The following is a 20,366-nucleotide window of genomic DNA, read 5'->3' on the forward strand; positions in this document are numbered from 1 at the left end:
AACTGTTAAAATTCATATTATGGCAAGAACCAATCAGCTAACTAAAGAAAAACGAGTGGACATCATTACTTTAAGAAATGAAGGTCAGTCAGTCCGGAAAATTGCAAAAACTTTAAATGTGTCCCCAAGTGGAGTCGCAAAAACCATCAAGCGCTACAACGAAACTGGCACACATGAGGACCGACCCAGGAAAGGAAGACCAAGAGTCACCTCTGTTTCTGAGGATAAGTTCATCCGAGTCACCAGCCTCAGAAATCGCAAGTTGACAGCAGCTCAGATCAGAGACCAGATGAATGCCACACAGAGTTCTAGCAGCAGACCCATCTCTAGAACAACTGTTAAGAGGAGACTGCGCCAATCAGGCCTTCATGGTCAAATAGCTGCTAGGAAACCACTGCTAAGGAGAGGCAACAAGCAGAAGAGATTTGTTTGGGCCAAGAAACACAAGGAATGGACATTAGACCAGTGGAAATCTGTGCTTTGGTCTGATGAGTCCTAATTTGAGATCTTTGGTTCCAACCGCCGTGTCTTTGTGAGACGCAGAAAAGGTGAACGGATGGATTCCACATGCCTGGTTCCCACTGTGAAGCATGGAGGAGGAGGTGTGATGGTGTGGGGGTGTTTTGCTGGTGACACTGTTGGGGATTTATTCAAAATTGAAGGCACACTGAACCAGCATGGCTACCACAGCATCCTGCAGCGACATGCCATCCCATCCGGTTTGCGTTTAGTTGGACGATCATTTATTTTTCAACAGGACAATGACCCCAAACACACCTCCAGGCTGAGTAAGGGCTATTTGACCAAGAAGGAGAGTGATGGAGTGCTGCGGCAGATGACCTGGCCTCCACAGTCACCGGACCTGAACCCATTCGAGATGGTTTGGGGTGAGCTGGACCGCAGAGTGAAGGCAAAGGGGCCAACAAGTGCTAAACACCTCTGGGAACTCCTTCAAGACTGTTGGAAAACCATTTCAGGTGACGACCTCTTGAAGCTCATCGAGAGAATGCCAAGAGTGTGCAAAGCAGTAATCAGAGCAAAGGGTGGCTATTTTGAAGAAACTAGAATATAAAACATGTTTTCAGTTATTTCACCTTTTTTTGTTAAGTACATAACTCCACATGTGTTCATTCATAGTTTTGATGCTTTCAGTGAGAATCTACAATGTAAATAGTAATGAAAATAAAGAAAACGCATTGAATGGGAAGGTGTGTCCAAACTTTTGGCCTGTACTGTATTCATATACATTATTGCATGCTGCTCAGAGTATTCACAGTCCTCGACTCCTCTGCCGACAGCGCCACGTCTTTCTTGCTCTTTCCTGCGTTGCAACACTGAACAGGAAGTCAGTGGTTGTTGGGCTGGCAGCAGGAGAGGAGACGCTGCTCATCGCACTGAGTTCGCTTAAAGTTGTTTTTTATGGTTACATTGACACTCTTTGTCTCGGGATTGGAGGCGCGAGAAAGCTCTTATTGCAATCAAATGTTTTGTTGATGATTTTTCTATTGAATTCTCATTCAGCAAAGTTGTAAAACACTTCTATTATCCCAAATAAATATGTGATGACATCACCAATATGCAAACAAGCACATGATGTTGTCTGGCGACCTTTAGTGTCTTTTGGAACTAGTTTCATTGGAAAGAGTTGGCAACACTGTTAGCATAGGCATGTTAGCATGTGAGTATGTTAGCATACTGTTGTGAGCATTTAGCTCAAAGCACCACTTTGTGTAAGTGCGGCACAGTGATGCTAGCATGGCTGGTGATGCTGTGCTTTGATAGAGCTGTTGCTCAAATATAATGTTAAGACTATGTGCTAATTGAAAGACAGGCAGTAGTGTGTGACAGCGTGAACACACTCCGCCATGGTGTTACAACTGTTAATTAGAATTAACTGCTGTTAAAATAGAGACCAGAGAAGCCATTTCTTATTTGGAAACACATGTTGTATTATTTTTTTTCTATTCATCTTAAATCTTATTCTTTAGAAACATTCATACGACTTATAATTACCATTCGTATCATCAATGTGCCTGTGATTAGTGGGACCTAATCAATAAAAAAACATGACAGAGTGTCGACATCCAGCAGCAGAAGGTGTAAAAATACGTGTGAATCACACTTAACATACTCACTTTTACTTTGTCTTATTGAGTGTGTGTGTGTGTGTTCTGTCTATCAGGTGGTACCACGGCTCACTGTCGCGGTCGGAGGCAGAGTCGCTGCTAACACTGTGTAAAGAGTGTAGCTACCTGGTGAGGAACAGCCAGACCAACCGCTCTGACTACTCTCTGTCCCTACGGTAAGACATAGAGACACACACACACACACACACACTGACCCACCATAACGAGTGAAGCAAACACCTGAGCGCCTTCAGTATCGTTCCCCAAAAAACAGTGTTACAGTTTAATTGCACACTTATCATTTCTTCTGCCGTGCGACTGTGAAGTGTGTGAAGTGTGTGTGAAGCCACCTGAGCCACCAATCTCATATCGCAGTCTCCACACCTCTCCATCTGTCTCTCCCTCCTCCGTCTCCCTCCCTCCCCTCCACCGTCACCCCCACTCAAGATCACTGCCGCACTGATTCCTCTCCCGATACTCATTTGCAGGGCACAATACTGCTTATCTGGTCAAATCTCTCCCTTGTAATTACTACCATGATCCATCGTCCCCGGACTCACAGCGCCCTCCCGTCGTCCCTCTGTCCTCACCCCATCCTTGGCCCCTCTCTGTGGCCATCCTCTGTGGCCCCAGTGGGCCCTCTAAGTGGTAATCAGGCAGGTAGAGCACACTTCAGTGCACACATCATCCTCCCCGTAATCACTAATGAATATGAATTACCTTCTGTGGGCCACACAAGAAGGGAATGAGGGAGGGAAGGGAGAGAAGGGAGGGAAGGGAGGGGGATGAGGCACAGAGTGACACTGTGTTGGGCTGACATACAAACAAGCTAATGTATTACTCATTTACATGACCAAAGTGGGTCTGACACACACACGCTCACATGCACATTTGCTCAAGCAACAAGGTCATTTCTGGTGCTTGTTCCCCAGCTGGCACATGTGAGGTTTGGAACATGTTATATCTCTCACAGACTCCAGAATTTTACTTGGTTAGACAGTGGAGCTGTCCTTCATTGAAGTAGACCTATGCAGAATCGTCGGTTACAGTTTGTAAACACGCTCACCACTGAAAATGGAAGTGAAAGCCAACTCCAGATTCACTCTAATTTGGCGTCTTGCCTCGCTATATTCATGGTTTTTTTGGCACTGTGTCTCTTGGATGCCTGCTGCTCATGGTCTAGCACCTGGTTGCTACCTTTTTACAAAGCCTCAACCTCACCTGAGCGCAGTGGAGGTACATGCCCATAAATGTCCCGAACACAGAATGTAGGAAGAAAATAAAAAAATGCAGGCAGAGGGCAGAGTCTCACACACTTCTAGTGGGTCATAAGTGATGATGACACAATCTGAAAAGAGTTGAAGCTGCTTAGATCTTAAATTAGCTTAAGGGAAACTCATACAGCCTTTATTTTCTTAGTTTTGACCATCACTGTAATCAGTAATAATAAACTTGACTTAATTGCTGGATTCCAGGGACGCAACATCCCTAAAAAGAAGTCGGACAGAGCAAGAAACAGGAGCCATCTGATGATCAAACGGGTTTAAACAAAGCTCCTGATTAGCTTGACGTAAGAGAAGGAGACGCAGGAGAACAGATAAATATTACTCAAACTCATAAACATCAATCACAGTTTAAAGACTTTGACCTACTTTCATCTTCCCTGTACACGCACACAGTTTCCCTGTGCAGTAAGGGATTTTTACCAGTGTCTTTGGTGTGCTCACTTATTGTTTTGGCGCGTATGAAATTGTCTGCATGTTTTAAATGTGGGAAGCCCCTTTCTGCGTCTCACACATTCTTCCCCCTGTCCTCCATTTTTGTTGACCACAACGGACTACAATAACCTCGAGAGTAGTCTTGTGTCAGGTATTTTGCATCAGGGCCATTTACTGGAAAGTAAACCTAAGTGCTCTCGCCTTCTGTTTGTCTTGTGCCTGGACAGGGTTTATAACTGAAAGCTTATGTGTGTAATTAAACAGAGAGAGAGGAAGTTGTTTTTGTAGCACTTGTTATTGTTCTTCAAACACTTCGCAAAGCCTTTCAGCCAGGTGACTGCTGGACACTTTATTCCTTTGGCTTTAGATAATAAGGTTGTAAACCACTGCTTGTTTGTTTGATTGTTGGATATCTGTAATTACTTCTGAGGGTACGGCGTCAATATGACAGATAAAAATGGCAAATGTACAAAAATAAGACCCACATAAACTGAAATTTTCCTTTCATGTCTGCAGTTTGACAGAAAATATAATTTTCCATCATGTCTGTGTCTAGACTGGGAAGAAACAGTCTTTATCAGGTTGTTGTTGGATACTCACACCACCTTTGTGATGTCTACAACCTGCAATAAAGACAGCCTGTGTAATAACAACCAATGTGAGCAAAATTACATGAAATAAAGTGGCACTGTGCGCTTTTGTCATTGTGCTGCTCCTTGGAAAAAGTGAGCCACACCTGCTGTAAGATTACACAGTGCCGTGGACAATGGGAGGAATGATGAAGGCTGTTTAACGGAGACAAAACGAAGAAGCACTCCGAAATGAGTCAGCGCTGAAACAGCCAGATTTAAACCAACATGAATATTTATGGAAGAGCGCTGGTAATGTACCGTGAGATACAAAGAGTCCCCAAAACAAACAGGACTGGATGAAAGCACGCTGTCAACTCTGAGCGCTGACGTGATGAAGCATCTGGCTCGCAGTGCTCCGGAGGCCAGTGGGACGCTCATAAACTGCCTGTTGTTTGGCTGTTTGTAGTCCCAGTGAGTGTTTCTCTTGGTTTCACTGCTCTTCAAAATTTAATTTGATTTACTAGAACAATGACGAGTCTTAACCCTTGTCTTTCCCTCAGCTTCTATAATTAGACATACATCATGGCTGACTGGCTCTTAAAGAGGAAGTCCTGTTGTGGCTGCCTGGCACTTAAAGGGAGGAGGCCAGTGTGGTTCCCTCGGCTAAGCCACTTTCACAGTCCAGCGTTCTCACTCTCTCCCTCTGGCTTCGTCTTTCCCTCCGAGAACTATTACGCCACTCATTCATCCATCATAATGTCCCGTCCTTCCCAATTTGTGACATGGTGTTAAATCTTGGTTAGAATCATATCCTCAAAGTGCAGGAAAAAGTCATGAACATAAATCCAGGCTGTCATTTCCACTGTGTCATTATATGACAAAATGTGTGGTGGGCACGATGTTTTATGTGCCCCACATTTCCTTTCCCCCACTCCTTTCTCACTTTCATATTGAATCTCTCACACTCTCTTTCTTCTTTTGTCTCCCTCCTTTCTCAGTCCATTCATGCATCCTGTTTCTTTTTCTCACAGGAGCTGCCAGGGTTTCATGCACATGAAGTTCACCCAGTACAAAGACGGCAAGTACGTGCTGGGGCAGAACAGCCCCCCCTTTGACACCATCCCAGAAGTCATCCACTTCTACACCACACACAAACTCCCGATCCGAGGCGCCGAGCATCTGTCCCTGCTGTTCCCCGTGCTGGTGCAGACGCTCTGACGCTCCTCCTGGACCTGCAGGATTTTCATTGTGGCCGGACACGTAAAACTTGAATGTTTTATGGGATCTTCCCAGTGGAGAACCAGTGCTCTCTTCTTGTTGGACTGGACTGCTTTTGATGATTCAACACACCAGGGGCTAATGCCCTCACCCACCACTGCTGTTGTACCTGTGCCAAGTGTCTCTAACATCCGGGGGATCGATTCACATGAAACGCAATACCTGAACTTTAGGCCACCTTTGCTCTAACTCCTCTCCCTCTCTCATCTCCGTGCTGAACTGAGGGGGCTGACTTCAGGACATGTGAAATTCTCCCTCTCCTTATTACATGTCTTTCACAGCTGACTGAAATGCAAAGTACGTTAGCCGAGCTGTAGCTGGGAGACAGCCTGTATCACCTGAATGTACTGATGCCCCAGTTTACAGGAGCTTTAATTACTGCTGTTCCACAATAAACACCTCATTGACACTGGTTAAAAATATTGCTGTTGTTCGGTGAAAACCTCACTGGTCGCTGATTTTTCATGTTTATATGAATCAATAAATTTTACTGTACAAGATGAGAAACCTTTTTCATCCTTGGGCTCGGGAGACCCTTTTGTAAATGCTGGAAAATTCCCATTTTCCACTCAAAAAGACGAATGCTATTTTCAAAGATTTAAGGTTTTTACCAACAGCAGTTATATTTCAGATGCTTTTCTACACAGACACACCTGCTCATTCTCACCCAGTCTGTCCTGCACTGTCATGCTGCTGTACGCTGAAAGATTTGCTTGACACATCTCCATGTTGCTTGTTGATTGTTCATTGTGAGTAACAGACAAGCTGTGTTGTTGTTGGTACTTGTGTTGACCTCGCTGACCTGTATCTCTTGTTTGTTGCTTACATTGCATTTGGTAGACAATGCTGGGTTTGTAAAAAGAAAAAGAAAAAGGCCAAGCAACCTGTCACTGCTGTCACTGTCTCCTCACTGACGAGCTGTAGGCTACATCTGACGCAAAGAGACACTAATCAGGAAACAAGCAAACTCTCAAACTGTGGAACTGTTGGCCGCGTCCTCACACTTCCTACATATTTGAGCGAAGATTTTCCAGCTGGCCAAGTCATTACATGCTGGTTGGTGAGTTGTATTAGAGTTAGATGCTTGCCATCTGGAATGGGTTTCCATAACTGCTGCCTGGTTGCAGCGTTGTGTGGGAACAACTGATTTTAGAGGAGTGCCAACTTCTACGGAACACATTGGAAATGACAAATGGAAAAAAATTATTTAAATCATTACTTCTGAATCCAAAATTGACTGGGTTGTATTAATTATTATTGTGGCCATTTTCTGTCACCAATAAAAGATGACAGGATGTATAATTTACCTGCTGTGTTGAAGCGTTTCATTGATCTTCAAAGTGGTTTTATGGAGTGTTTATTCTACATGTAGATCTTTATGTAGATCAGTGGTTTCCAACCCGGAGGCTGGGACCCCCACATGGGGTTTAGAGATGAATCGTGTTGGGAAATAATGAAAAACTCAATTCTGCTACACACAATCATGTTTATTTTCAGACTGGTGTCTAGCTTTTGTTTATTTCTTGTGAAAAACTCTGTATTTTTTTACTCTTCTTTAGGCCTCTGAAAACAATCAGAGGAAGGGAAAATCCTCTTGATTCAAAACCAAAATACGGCTTTTCTGACTGAGAGTATAGGTGATCGCATTTTACACAACAGACTCATCAGACTCACACAGAAACAGGGAAAAGAGGCACAAAGGACTTGGCAAGATTGCGTGCTCCACACACTCAGACGCACGCACATTTGCTTTCCCTCATCCACTGACAGCAGGGTTGGGAGGGAGTTGGGTGAGGGCTTGGGGGGGTGAGGTGTGGCTGAGGAGGGGTGAGGCAGCCCTCATTATTTGGGCTGCGCCGCAGTGAAAAGCACTGGGATTGCTTTCATTACTGAGCCAAATGAAATAGCAGAGGCTGATTACCCGCGTGACGGAGAGAGGAGACGAGCTGGATCACTCTCTATTGGGAAGAAAGAGTGAAGGAAGAAAAAAACAGGGGGAAGGAGGGAGATGAGGGGAAGGGGGAAGGAGAAGGGGGGTGAAAGAGAGACGCTGCCTGGCTGTACTTCCCCGATGAGACTCCAAACAAGTGTGTGTGCGTGAGCGTGGGTGTTTGTGAGTGTAAGAGAGAGAGAGATGGTGACATGGGGGGGGGGGGGGGGGGGCTGCTATAGTCCCATTTTTCAAACAAGGCTCCCTGGGGAGGGATATGAATAATAACGACAGTAGCTGTGCAGCATGTAAAAATCAAACAAATATCACACTCTCGTTTCTCTGGCTTTTGTATAGCTCTTACCTTGTCTCTGCTTTTTTCTTTATTTCAGCATTTCTGTCAGAGTATTTCTCTCAGACTGAAGGGTACCTAATATAAAGCTCTATTTTCATGAGCACATTTGTGTAGGTGGGAACAAATGGCACTGTCCTTGTAGCCTTATGATTCTGGTGTGTGTAAATTGTGCAGTGTGTGTGTGTGTGTGTGTGTGTGCAGCTGTCATATCAGAATAAGAATGTGTGTAATGTCAGATCTGGGGGGGTGTCAACGATTACATGGTGGCGACAGCTGTTAATCCATCAGACAGGCTTGCAGGAATGAACACCTGTGATCGCCGCACAGCCAGAGAACATGTTAGAAAACCACAGAACATGCACACACACACACACACACACACACATACATGGCCTAGAAGAGTTCAATAAGTAGATATGTTTTCTCAAAGCAAACATGTTGGCATGTTGTGGTATTAAAAGCACAGGTGTAAATAATAACATGGATGATAGCTGACATCAACTGAGCTGCCTCAGTGTCAGGGTCCTGTATTGTGTGTGCTGACTCACTGTCACTGTCATGGCTTACTGGAACACTTGAATAGAAAGAATAGAAAAGAGTCATTGATTATTCTATTAGTAACTCCTTTTCTTTTCCTACTGCTGCAAGTAAAAATAAATAAATTAGCAAATGAAAGATGCAAAACCATAGAAGACACTTTTTGTGACTTAAAGTTTATTGAATTTCAATTTTTTCAATTACCTCAAAACCACCTCAAAAGACAAAAAAACAACACAGACAGGACTCATACTAATAGATAGAATAGATGCAAATAAACCATGATAATAAAAAACATAAACTGAGGTGAATCAAAATAACAGTATTAACATGACTTGCAAGTAACCTTGTCAGATTCCAACCATACCACTGTTAAATGTCCACTCACAGTCCATAAAAGTTAAGTGTCAAAATACTGTCCATGTAATTGTATCCATATAAATATTTCCTTTGGCTGCACCATCACCACATTCACCCTCCTGCATTCATTACAGTCCCAACAAGAGCTGTACGCACTACCAACAAAACCTCTCTGTATGTTTACAACTACACATAGCAAATAAAGGACACCTATTGATATTAAATGGTTACTATGAAAACAAATCTGCTTTTTTGATCTCAAGGGACCATCAGAGGTTATAGATCAGCTGATGTAAAACATTAAAGGGAGGTGAGAATCTTGAATCCTTAACTAAAAAAGACATTTTGACTCCACGTTAAAGGAATACTTCACCCCAAAAATCACCATTTGTATATCAGTTATTTGTAATGTTGAATTTGAAAAGAAAACTACATCAAAACATCTGTTTATGGGGAACTGAACTAACACTTGAAAGCACCCAATGTCACGCAATGACACAAACCAGCAGCTTCCGTGTTCAGTGAGGTAAAATTACTGTTTTTGTCAATGGAGTCTGGCTTTGAAGAGAGCATCGATGAGTTTTCCTTTCAGTTCAGTTCCAATCCGGTCTCACTGGGAAGTTGTCGAAATCCGACACTTGGCCAGTGACTTGCAGCGTCAGACACTGAAGAAAAAAGCTGTCCCTTAACATCAGCATGATACACAGCCAGTCGGCATTAAAGTTTAACGGCACTCGGCAGTGGCAGTGAGAAACACAGCGGGACAAGAACAAAAGTTAAGGCGACAAAAGTCCCAGTAGGGCGGACGGGATGTATGGTGGATGGGTCCAACAAACAGCGACTTTCACCCGGGAGAGCGGTGTTTGTGTCCTGTAAGATTATACAGCCAAACCCTGTTCTTTTTTCCTAAACCCAACCACGTGCGTTAGTTGTTGGAGGGAAAAAAAAACATCACTTCGAGGTGTTGTACTGACGTAGTGTGTTTATTTTGAAAGAGACTGTATACAAATGGTAAATTTCCCAGAGCATCAACAACCAACACACCCAGGGTACCTTTCACATTGTATCTGGATGTGGAAGGTCCACAACCAACCGTCCATATGTGACGAGGTCGGAGTGAGAATGTGTTGCCAGTTCTCCTTTGGAAAAGTCTGTCTGTTTGGGAAGTACTGAGCATGGGACTGGATAAGTGAGACTTATTTGTTTATACTGCGTGAGCTGTGTGAGAGTTCGTAAACAGATGTTTTGATATAGTTTTGCTGTCATTAAACATGGACCCCTATGGCTTCAATTCATCAAGAATCTTTGGATTCTTTGTTCACAGCAGGCATGCGAGAAAAATACAGTTTTCCTCATAACGTCAGTGTAACACAGGGTGAGTAACTGATATACAAATGATCATGTGGAGGTTGAATTTTTCCTTTAAAAGAGGTGCAGTTAGTTGGGGGACTTGTATGTGACAGATTTGTTGCTTATCTATTTGTTGTTGTAAGTAAGATTTGAAACCAAGTACCCAGAGGCTCTTACATGGGATGCACACTTAAAGTCTTATCATGGTTGTCTCTACCTCCAGTTGCTCTTTCTCACAAAACGCAATCCTCCAGGCCGCTCGCATGCACAGAGGCAGGCAGAATCAGCCAGCTGTGCACACACGCTCAGTGTCACAAGTGAGGGACGGGACACGCATGTCAGACTAAAAGGCCGCCACCGCCCTTCTCACTTATCCCCTATCCCAGACACACTAATCCCAGCAGTTGTGGTGGGCAGGCGTGGAGGAGATAGATTGGAGGTCAGTGTGAGCAGGTGTGCGCATGCCGTCAGGCCTCGCCAGAAGACTGCAATCAGAGAGGGAGTGGAGACAAAGCAGCTGCTGTTTTGGGGGATTTGGGGAGAGGGGGATATGGAAGGGAGGAATTTGGAAGAGATTGCTTATCCACTCCTGCCACCTATCTGTTATGATAGGATGGCATTGAGAGGCTGGTTGCAGAGATCAATAACTACAGTATGGGTCCTTTATTTAAAGGGACAGTTCACCCTAAAATAAAATAAAAAAAATGTCTATTTTTCCTCTTACCTGCAGTGCGATCTTTTAATCTAGATTGCTTTAGTGTGAGTTGCCAAATGTTGGAAAAATCAGCCGTAGAGATGTCTGTTCTCTCAAATATAATGGACTTAGATGGCACTCTGCTTGTGGTGCTCAAAGTGACAGCAAAAGTATATATACACATCTGAAAAACTCAACAGCAATGTCTCTTACCAGAAATCATGACCCGGTTACTCAAGATAATCCACAGACCTTGTTGTGAGCAGTTTCAATAATGTTTACATCTCATGCTATCATCAACCCTGTTTCCACCAAACACTTTCGGTATGGTACCTTTGGAACCAACAGTAACCCTTCAGACATGGTACCTAGACCCTAGTGTTTCCACTGCAAACAGTACTCTTGAATGTGAGCGGGGTTGTTGTCACTCACTGCTCCGTCCACCACTCAATGTATTTCCTCATTATCGGTGACACGGATGGAAGTCTGCACCTCGTTCATCGTCTATGAACGGAGCTGCACGCCAACATTTTCAGAACAAAATAAAACAGGCTGCAGTGAGAGTCTCTCTCCATGGGATACTTAAAAATAGCGGGTTTATGCATTTAATCCTTCTACGGCAAGCTCAGGGGTTTAGTGTTGCTGTAGCCCATAGGAACGACGCTCCGCAATGCTGTTTTTTTCTCCAAGTGAGGTTTATAATATATGCAGCTCACATAACCCAGTCGAAATTAAAGCCCTACAAGGAACTTTCATTTTGAGTTGATTTTGGCGACCCTGTGGACAAAAGCGGTAGTGTTTTGCCGAAATGAAGCCTACATTTCCCATGAGCTCTAGCGCGTTTTGTCGTAAAGACGCTTACTGGCTCGCGCATGTGTTTGTTTTGGGGATGAATGAAACAACAAGACGGGAAAACTTTGCCCCCGCTCCTATCGGGGATCCCAGCTCACCTCTGCCGCGCCCCAGCTCCACCTCTCCAGCGTAAGTGCCACCGCCGCCGGAGTAAACACAGCAGTCGGCTGGTAAGGCTGAAGGCCTGTTTGGCGAGCACTTCCATGGCTTCTTGGACTGAGTATGGAGTGGTGCCTCACCTCTTGATTTCTCGGCACTCGCTGGACCCTGTAGACGCCTGGCTGGTACCTGTCATCGGCCTGGATGAGGTGTTCCAGCCCCGCGGCCCCTGCTCTCCTCATCCCCGCTGGCGCGGGGTGAATCTGCGCAACCTGCGGCCTCTGTGTGTGGCTCCCAGGACAGCTAATGCCGTGGACCCGCCGGCTCCTGCCAGGATTGGGCTGGTAAATGCTAGATCGCTAGCGAACAAAACGTTTATCCTGAAGGATTTCCTGACTTCCTGAGGATTGGATTTTCTCTGTGTGACTGAGACGTGGCTGACTGTTGGTGAGTCCAGTGCTTTCACAGAACTTTTACCCGATGATTGCTGCTATTTTAACTCCCCGCGGACGTCGGGTCGAGGAGGAGGAATAGCGACTATTTATAAGAGTCACTGTTTCATTTCATTACTAGTCAAATGTAAGCAGCTAGGTAAGATGACGTGTGCTGTCTGAGTGCCGTAAATCGCTTCGTCCTGGAAGCGACCTGGGGCAGACCCATACACAGTTTCCTAAAGGTATGGATATACACTATATAGAAATAGCTTATCTTCACACCGATGGTCTCATTTGCTGCTGTAGGTCACGCACAGACATGAGCAGAAACGAGAGACTTTTCCTTGTAGTGGCTTTAATCTATATAAAAGCTTGAAGATCCACTCACGCTAAAAGTATATGTCATATAAAAACTAATAGAATGGTCAAAGTTGTCACAGAGAAATTTAAGGTGTGTTGATGGATTCACGTCTTCAACTCATGCATTGAGTAACATTACAAGTTAACGTTCCACCTTAAAAGTCTCCTGCAGTCGGACCAGTGAATTGAGTTATGTTTTTTCTCAGACTACAGCTGCTGCAAGAGGCAGGAAAACATTATTTATCTTATAATTATAGTTTACCAATATATGTTACACAAGAACCAAAACCAGCCACAACTCAGCCCTTTGCAGAGTGACGCTCCTCTATTGACCAGTCAACAGACTGCAGTGTTCACAGCTCTACCTTTTAGTACCAGATCTGTGTGCTAGGTACCCCAACAGAGGGAGGACCAAACATGGGGACGGTACAGAACAATTCCACTGGTACCATCCACAACTTTTCACAGTGGAAACGGAAAAAAAACGTACCGAACTGAACTGAACTGTACTGCTTGGTGGAAACAGGGCTATAGGCACGAGCCTCTTGCCCATGAGTAGATGCATGCTTTCTTCTGCATCTATCATTTTCTATGCATCAGGTTATTTTAGGGTGGAAAAGGCAGCATGAGTTAGTCCAGCACAGACATGATGGTTGATTGCACAATGGTTTTCTTGTCCTCATGAGAAAAAACATGCTTATTCTGAAATTTAAAAATCCTATATTTCTCTAAATGTAGAGATCTGTGATGATTTTGCTTTTAAGCAGATTAGTTGTTAACATTTAGCTGATTAAATAATCACTCAGTTCGGTAAAACTTACAATTGAGATTGCTGCTTCCAGCTTCTCAAATGTTTCTCAATTCTCTTTGACAAAAAAAAAAGTAATTTGAAATCATCACCTTGGGCTCTGTGAAAGTGAGACGTCACATTTTATTCACTACCTGACATTTTAGTGGCAAAACAATTAATCAATTAATTGAAAAAATAATTGAGAATATAATTGGAAATGAAAACTAATGTTTTTTGCAGCCATAAAAGGCAGACATTAGGCTCAGGCCTCCCATATAATAACATGTCAGAGAAAGGATGTTTTCGTTGTTGCTTCAGGAGAAAGAAAATGAAGTCAAAGAAACTGTCAGATCAAATTATTCCTTTTTTTTTTTTTTTTTTGCTTTAGTATTCCTTCTGAAACCCAACAGGAGTCTACTAGATCAGCACTAGACAGGAGAATTAATGGCAGTGGGGTGTTAAGGGGATGCTGGGAGGACTGCCCACCAATCCAAATCGCAGCCAGCTCCTTCTGATATCCTTCTACCAAGTGACCTTTGCCTCCGCTCCCCCCAGCTTCTTCCCAGCTGCTCCCTGGATAAAGCCCTCTGATCCTGGGGAGCTTATCACCAAAGTCTGCCTGGGTCCTCACTCTCTTTGTTGCACAAGTAATTACACTGTGTCAGAGAGCTGTGGAGGTGAAGGTAGAAGGAGGAGGACCATCACACACCACATCAGTGTGTGTCTCCTCTGATGAGAGTGGTACAACTCAGCTGTGGAGGAGAGAATGGCTTCAGCTGGGGGGGGCTCCCTGCGTGAGATGGGCATATTTCGCGCCTCAAATGGGACCCCTCGCTGCTCTCCGCCTGGCCCCACTCCACCTCCGAGCTGCTTCAAAAAGGGACTTGAGAATGACAGAAGTGTTTCATACTGGCACATTCAGTGGCTCAGACCAGATGGAGGCTTTGTTCTTTCCTCGCAAAAACACACACACACACACACACACACACACACACATATACATGCCTGTCTGGCACATGCAAATGCTCACGCACACACATGCATGCACATTTCCTCACCACACAGCAGTATAAAGCCAGGATCGTGATGACAGGGGGTGGTGTGATTCTCTTGTCCTCTGCCGTGTTCACATTAGTCATATGCAAATAGGCATTGTGCACAGAGAATGACACAAATCCACCGTGCCTAAATCCTCAAAGAAGACTGGTGACGGTTATTTAGTTAACATGATTTATTAAGGTGTTTGACCCAGTTAGCGCGTGCAGCCATTAAATGGGGTTTGTTTCAGGTGATTGGACAAATGGAATCTGTCATTGCTGGAATTTGAGGACATGAAGACAATTAAAATGAAAAGGAATTTATTATGTTCACTGAACATGTCTGAGAAAGACTGAAGGAAGGATGATGAAAGTAAGGAGTCTGAGGATGAGGACAGTTTAGGTGTGCAATATTCTGTCTTTCAGCCTCATCTTCCATCGTTTTACAACAACTATTATGGTTTTGTCTTGGTTAGTTGTCCTGTGTTTTCCATAGATGAAAATGTCTTTTTCATGAGTTTGTTCCACTTGTAGAGTCTGACTGAACAGGAAGATGATTAACCACAGCTACACCTTTGAATTCATCACATGATGCTTAGCACTGTTGGATCCTCCTGCGTTCACTTAATTTGGTATTTAAAGGTAAACTGTGCAGGATTGTCACTGTTTGTAAAATGTAAAGGCCAACCCTAGATTCACTCTCATTTGGCGTTTCGCCTCACTACATTTGCATTTTTTGGCACTGTGTCTCTTGGCTGCCTGCTGCTTACAGTCTGACACCTGGTCACTACCTTTCTACAAAGCCCAGCCTCACCTGAGTGCTGTCGGGGTACACAGCCATACACATCCTGAACACAGAAAAATAAGAAGAAATGAAAAAACTACTCTGCAGAAAAATACTCCGCCACGCACTGATTTGAGGGATTACTTCTACTTATTCAAGATGGCACTCCCCTGTGTGTGACATCGCAGAGCTCTTAAAATCAAACTTTTGCGCATTCCATTGGTTTCTCTTGCTTTTATGTGTCTTTTATGTGTCTTTATCTTTTACTATTTATTACTTGTCTATTTCTGACTGATTCTGAGTGTTTCTGGCACAAGAACTCCTATGTACCCACCCAGACAGCATGCAGGTGTACAAATGGCGATTAAAGTTATCTTATCTTCTATATGAGCCTTTATATTGTTTTTTTGCTTGTGTAATCACCATTACCTCTAAGAAATCTGAGGTGATACACAACTAAGTTTAGATACGCAACCTGAAGTCTTCTTGCACTCCCATATTTTTCTAAACTTGACCTCTTTGGTCATGTTCTTCCTTACTTTGGTGCGATCTTTGTAGGATTTGCTCTTCAGTTTTCTAGTAAAAGGTTGTTGGATCCATACTTTAGACCAACAGTTCAACACTGTTGGTGTTACTGGAGGGTTTTCCTAGTGCAATTTCATCATGACCTTCTCTATAATTTATCTGGGGAATCCAATCCATGCCTAACCCAATCACCATAACAAATGTTGGCACTTGACATTTCTTTCTAGGCAGCTAGGTGGTGCGGTGGTTAGCATTGATGCCTCACAGCAAGAGTTTGAAAGAAACCCAGGGGGTTCAAACCCAGGGTGAAGGGTTTAAACCCCAGAGTGGGGGAGCCCCTCTGTGCAGAGTCTGCATGTTCTCCCTGTGTCAGTGTGTTTTCTCCAGGTACTCCAGCTTCCTCCCACAGTCCAAAGACATGCAGGTTAACTGGTGACTCGTAGGTGTGAATGTGAGTGTGAATGGTTGTCTGTCTCTATGTGTCAGCCCTGTGATAGCACACACACCCTCCTGTACATTACTATGTAGTGGATATATTGAAACTTTGTACTGTGGTTAACTTGTGGTTAGGTTTAGGCAAAAAAAACAACACTTGGTTAGGGTTAGGAGAAGTGTGGGCTTAAAATATCCTCTTTTGATGACATAATCCCGCTAAAAATGCATAGATGTCTTGGTAAAAAAGAACAACTGCTTTTGTGGCACTAACCCAGCAGGAAATACTGCAATGTCTCCGTGAGACTATAACCTTGTTTTTGTGGCTCAAATGCTGCTGGAAACACAGGTTGCTAATAGATAACTGGAGCTGTTGTTTGTTGGCCTTGAACAGTGGTCTGCAACTTGGCAGCCATTTTATCTAGGTGCCCCACCATCACCATCCCCACTACCTCCTGCTGATGAAGTCAGTTCATATACTACGTCGCTTTAGAAATGTTGATATAATATTGTTGATCTGAAACAAACAAATGTCTCATATCTGTGGTTTGCAGAAACATACAATGCCAACATTTTCTCTGGCGACCAGGCTGTTTCATGCCTTATAGGTCAAAAGAGAGTTTTAAAGAGAAGAGGTTCTTGACTAAAATGATTACAGAGTTTTTTTGGCTGAAGACAGAATTTCTGATGTATACATATTAATATGACCTGTCGCTAAAGCCATGACAAAAAAGCGGGACACACAGTGTGAAGGCAAAATAATAGATCATTTATTTACATAGAAAGAGTCATTTTGAACGCAACAAACACAAAAACAAACTCAAGCAATGATGAGATGTGTTTATCAGTAGAATCAGTGGTGAAGGTGTGTGTTTGCATGAATGCTGCATGTCGTGTGGGGTGTTGGAAGTGTGGTGCTTTAACAAGGTCAATCATTCCACCCACCAGGTAGCCTACCTACTGCATTGAAGAAACAGAACACAGAGTGAATAAAGAGGTCAGGAGACTGTCACAATATGTCCAAGGTGTAGGGCATAGTTAACTGATGTGCTGAGCAGTCAGCTGGCACACCTGATATTCATTAGCGATTGTTTCCAGTGACCTGCTACTTCTCCTGTCGATGCTGAACTGGAAGCAACCTCTACCCTTTGTGGAGTAAGTTCTCTTTTATTTTCACCTAGTTAGCTACGTTACTGACAATGGAAAGTTCCTTCTCTCATTGCAAACCAATTTTCTGACAACAAAGACGTTTAAATCAAACTAAATCTTGTGAGGATTTGAATCAGGATGTGGTGGTGTTAAAATAAAAGATGGGAACAAGTTGGACAGGAAGAGTGAGAGTCTTGAAAAAAAAGTGTTTTCTAATGTTCCAGATGGCACAAGGCCACCATCATCCCCGGCTAATTCAGGAAGGAGGGTGTTCAAACATGTCTGACAAGAAGCAGCAAGTGACCTTTAAGCTGGAAAGGCTCGGCTGGTATTGCGCCCTCACTGTCTTTTTTCATCAGATCTGAAGGTGCGGAGCAGAGACACATCCTTTAGCTCAGGTGAGTATGAAATGCCAGTCTGTCAGCTGCTGTCTGCTCTTTGCTGTGCAATACGGTATGAACAACAAACTGTGCTGCTTTAAGCTCATCTATCTGATCAGGTCAAAGTAGCCTTCGCTGTGACAGGTTTGTTGGAACAAAACAAACGCATGAATCGAATATCAGCATCTAGAAAACAAACCTCTTCTTCGGGGTCATGAGGAGTTCGTAACACTGACAGCTAAACCCTTTTTTAGAAACTCTTCTTGTTCAAACACATCTGATAAATTTAACAGTATGTCTGAAGAAAACATGAAACAAACCTCAGCCTTATTGCTCATATCTGATCTTTCTTAACAACATTTTTAAAATGTGGCTAAAATCAAATTCCAGTGTGAACTGTTTGTGCACCTGGATTGTCCAGCTATTTTGTGAGCAGATAATAGTGAGGATGAGGATGAGGAGAAAGAGAGACAATTGTTTTTTCATGTTTTTAAAGATTTTTGTATGGGGGCATGTTTGCTTTTATTTAGTCTGTGTCACCAGATGTAGACTGTGGCCATTAGCCTGCCATAGTATAGCCAGGCTTCACATCCAAGGCATATATTATTATTTCACTAACAAAGACCGCGCCAACAGAGTTACAGATTGCAATTAGTTTATCACGTATAATGGATGATGGGGATGAGGGTTGAGAGATGGAGGGATAAGGGTTGAGTGAAGTAAGGAAGAGGATAGAGGGATGTGGGATGAAGGGACGAGGGTCGAAGGGACAGAGGGAAGTAGGGAAGAGGATCACGGCATGTGGGATGAGGGTTGAGGGGATGGAGGGATGAGGGGATGTAGGGTCAGGGAAGGAAGGATGGTGGGGGGAATGATGGGAGAAATCAGAGTTGCATACAGGTAAAGGGTGGAATCTGATGGCAGTCTGGTGTCAGGTGAAGGAGGGAGAGTGCAACAGAACCAGGAAAGTTGAGACAGCGTGTGGAAGTCATCTCACTGCCTGCTCTACTATGGATAGAGCCTCCTAGTGATCTCTGTATTCTCTTGAAAAAGAAAAGGCAGACATGACAGCAGAAAGAAAAACAACAAAGAAAATAGGTTTTGAGGGACGGATGTGAGAACAGGATCAAAGGAGAGGGAAATGGATTAGACTGAGGCATGGTCTTTGTTCCTGAACTTAGCTATTCAACTTCATTAAACATTATGAAATTATGCTTGTCTTTTTAATCACTACAAATTGAATCACACTGTGACATGTGACTGTTAATGTGCACTGTGCATTTTCTTTTGCGGGGCCATTTGAATGAAAAAGCTCACCATCCCACACGCAAATGTTCCACCAAAACACGTTCACCCCTGACACTATTTTGTAAAAGCACCTCTGCTGTATCCAGGGCTTAGCACCGCCAGAGACGACACTGATTGGTTTAAAGAAACAAAAAAAAGCCAGCATGTTTTTTTCCCCTATAGCAGAAAGATAATCAATGATTTGAGACCTCTCTCTAGCCCTGACACAGCACTGTGGAGAGAGGTCTGCCTACACCAGACCAGCATTTATTAGACAGGAGAGACAGAGGGGACAACATATAGCAAAGGGCCACGCATTGGACTGGAACCCAGCCTGCTATCACTCAGCCCAAACTGGTAGCATACTCTAGCAGGTGCAGAGAGCCAAATATTTAGTTATTGGCTTTTTGTGGAGCAATGGCTGATTTGTCTGTATGGAGGTATGTGTGGCTGCAGAGCCAGAGCCAGGAGTGACATAAATGGCTTCACTGAAACAGATTTCATACAAAATTTCAGGCTGTCAGGGGACTTTTAAGTACATCTGTCAGTGCTGCTCCACAAGACACTCAGGGCAAGACACTAAGCTCAGGGGAGTGGCGTTAAAGTTGCATGACTTCCAAAGACTGTTTAGACTGAGGTCATATTGCAAAATAAATCTGACTTGCAGCTGGCATATGAATGTAGCTCAAATCAGAATTCAAAAGATCATATTCCATGTAATTTGTGCTGTTCACAGTACTGTGGAAAAAAAAACGGTCTGAGTCTTTGGCCTGCAGTCTGAAAGTACCCTCAGTTCCAGAGAATTTATATAATGACGTGAGATCTTTCACAACAGGAAGCTCTTCAAAGTAAGATTCATGCAGTATTCCTTTCATGACTAATCGCTACCTGACCTCGTTGAGCTGTGGGCTCCTAGTTAAAATAAATATCAAGAGTTTCCCTGCATTATTCATCACTGGCTGACCCAGGTCTACCCATGAATGGGAATACGAGAGTTTCAATCAGCTTCCCATTAGGATATTAAATGAGTGCAGCAGGTTAAATCACATGACATTTCTCTTCTCCTGTCTGAATAGCAAATGATAAACTGCCAAATCAGAGCATTTGCACATTAATATATGTATGGCTTAAGCTTTCAGGCACAAATATCTACCATTCATATGATGCAAAAGATACAGACAAAAACCATAGCTCAGGTTTTCCTGTACCTCGACAATGTCACAGGACCAACACAGACCAAGCATGGAAGCTGGAAGGAAGGTTTGACAGCAGGCAAGTCATCGATTTAATATCAAAACATGACACGTGAAAAACTCA

At 43.6% G+C, this 20,366-nt stretch overlaps 1 protein-coding gene across 2 annotated transcripts in view; it reads left to right on the top strand.

The window, feature by feature from the left end:
* Window positions 1-7,000, top strand: part of shdb (Src homology 2 domain containing transforming protein D, b) — a 28,374-nt gene extending 21,374 nt beyond the window's left edge. For both annotated transcript variants that reach the window (XM_033622560.2, XM_033622563.2), the window contains 2 exons: window positions 2,183-2,302; window positions 5,448-7,000. In XM_033622560.2, the coding sequence (XP_033478451.1) occupies window positions 2,183-2,302; window positions 5,448-5,634 (307 nt within the window). In that variant the 3' untranslated portion in view covers window positions 5,635-7,000. The remainder of the gene's footprint in view (window positions 1-2,182; window positions 2,303-5,447) is intronic.
* Window positions 7,001-20,366: the final 13,366 nt, after the last annotated feature.

This window comes from Epinephelus lanceolatus, chromosome 6 (genome assembly GCF_041903045.1).
Source record: "Epinephelus lanceolatus isolate andai-2023 chromosome 6, ASM4190304v1, whole genome shotgun sequence".
NCBI lineage: Eukaryota > Metazoa > Chordata > Actinopteri > Perciformes > Serranidae > Epinephelus > Epinephelus lanceolatus.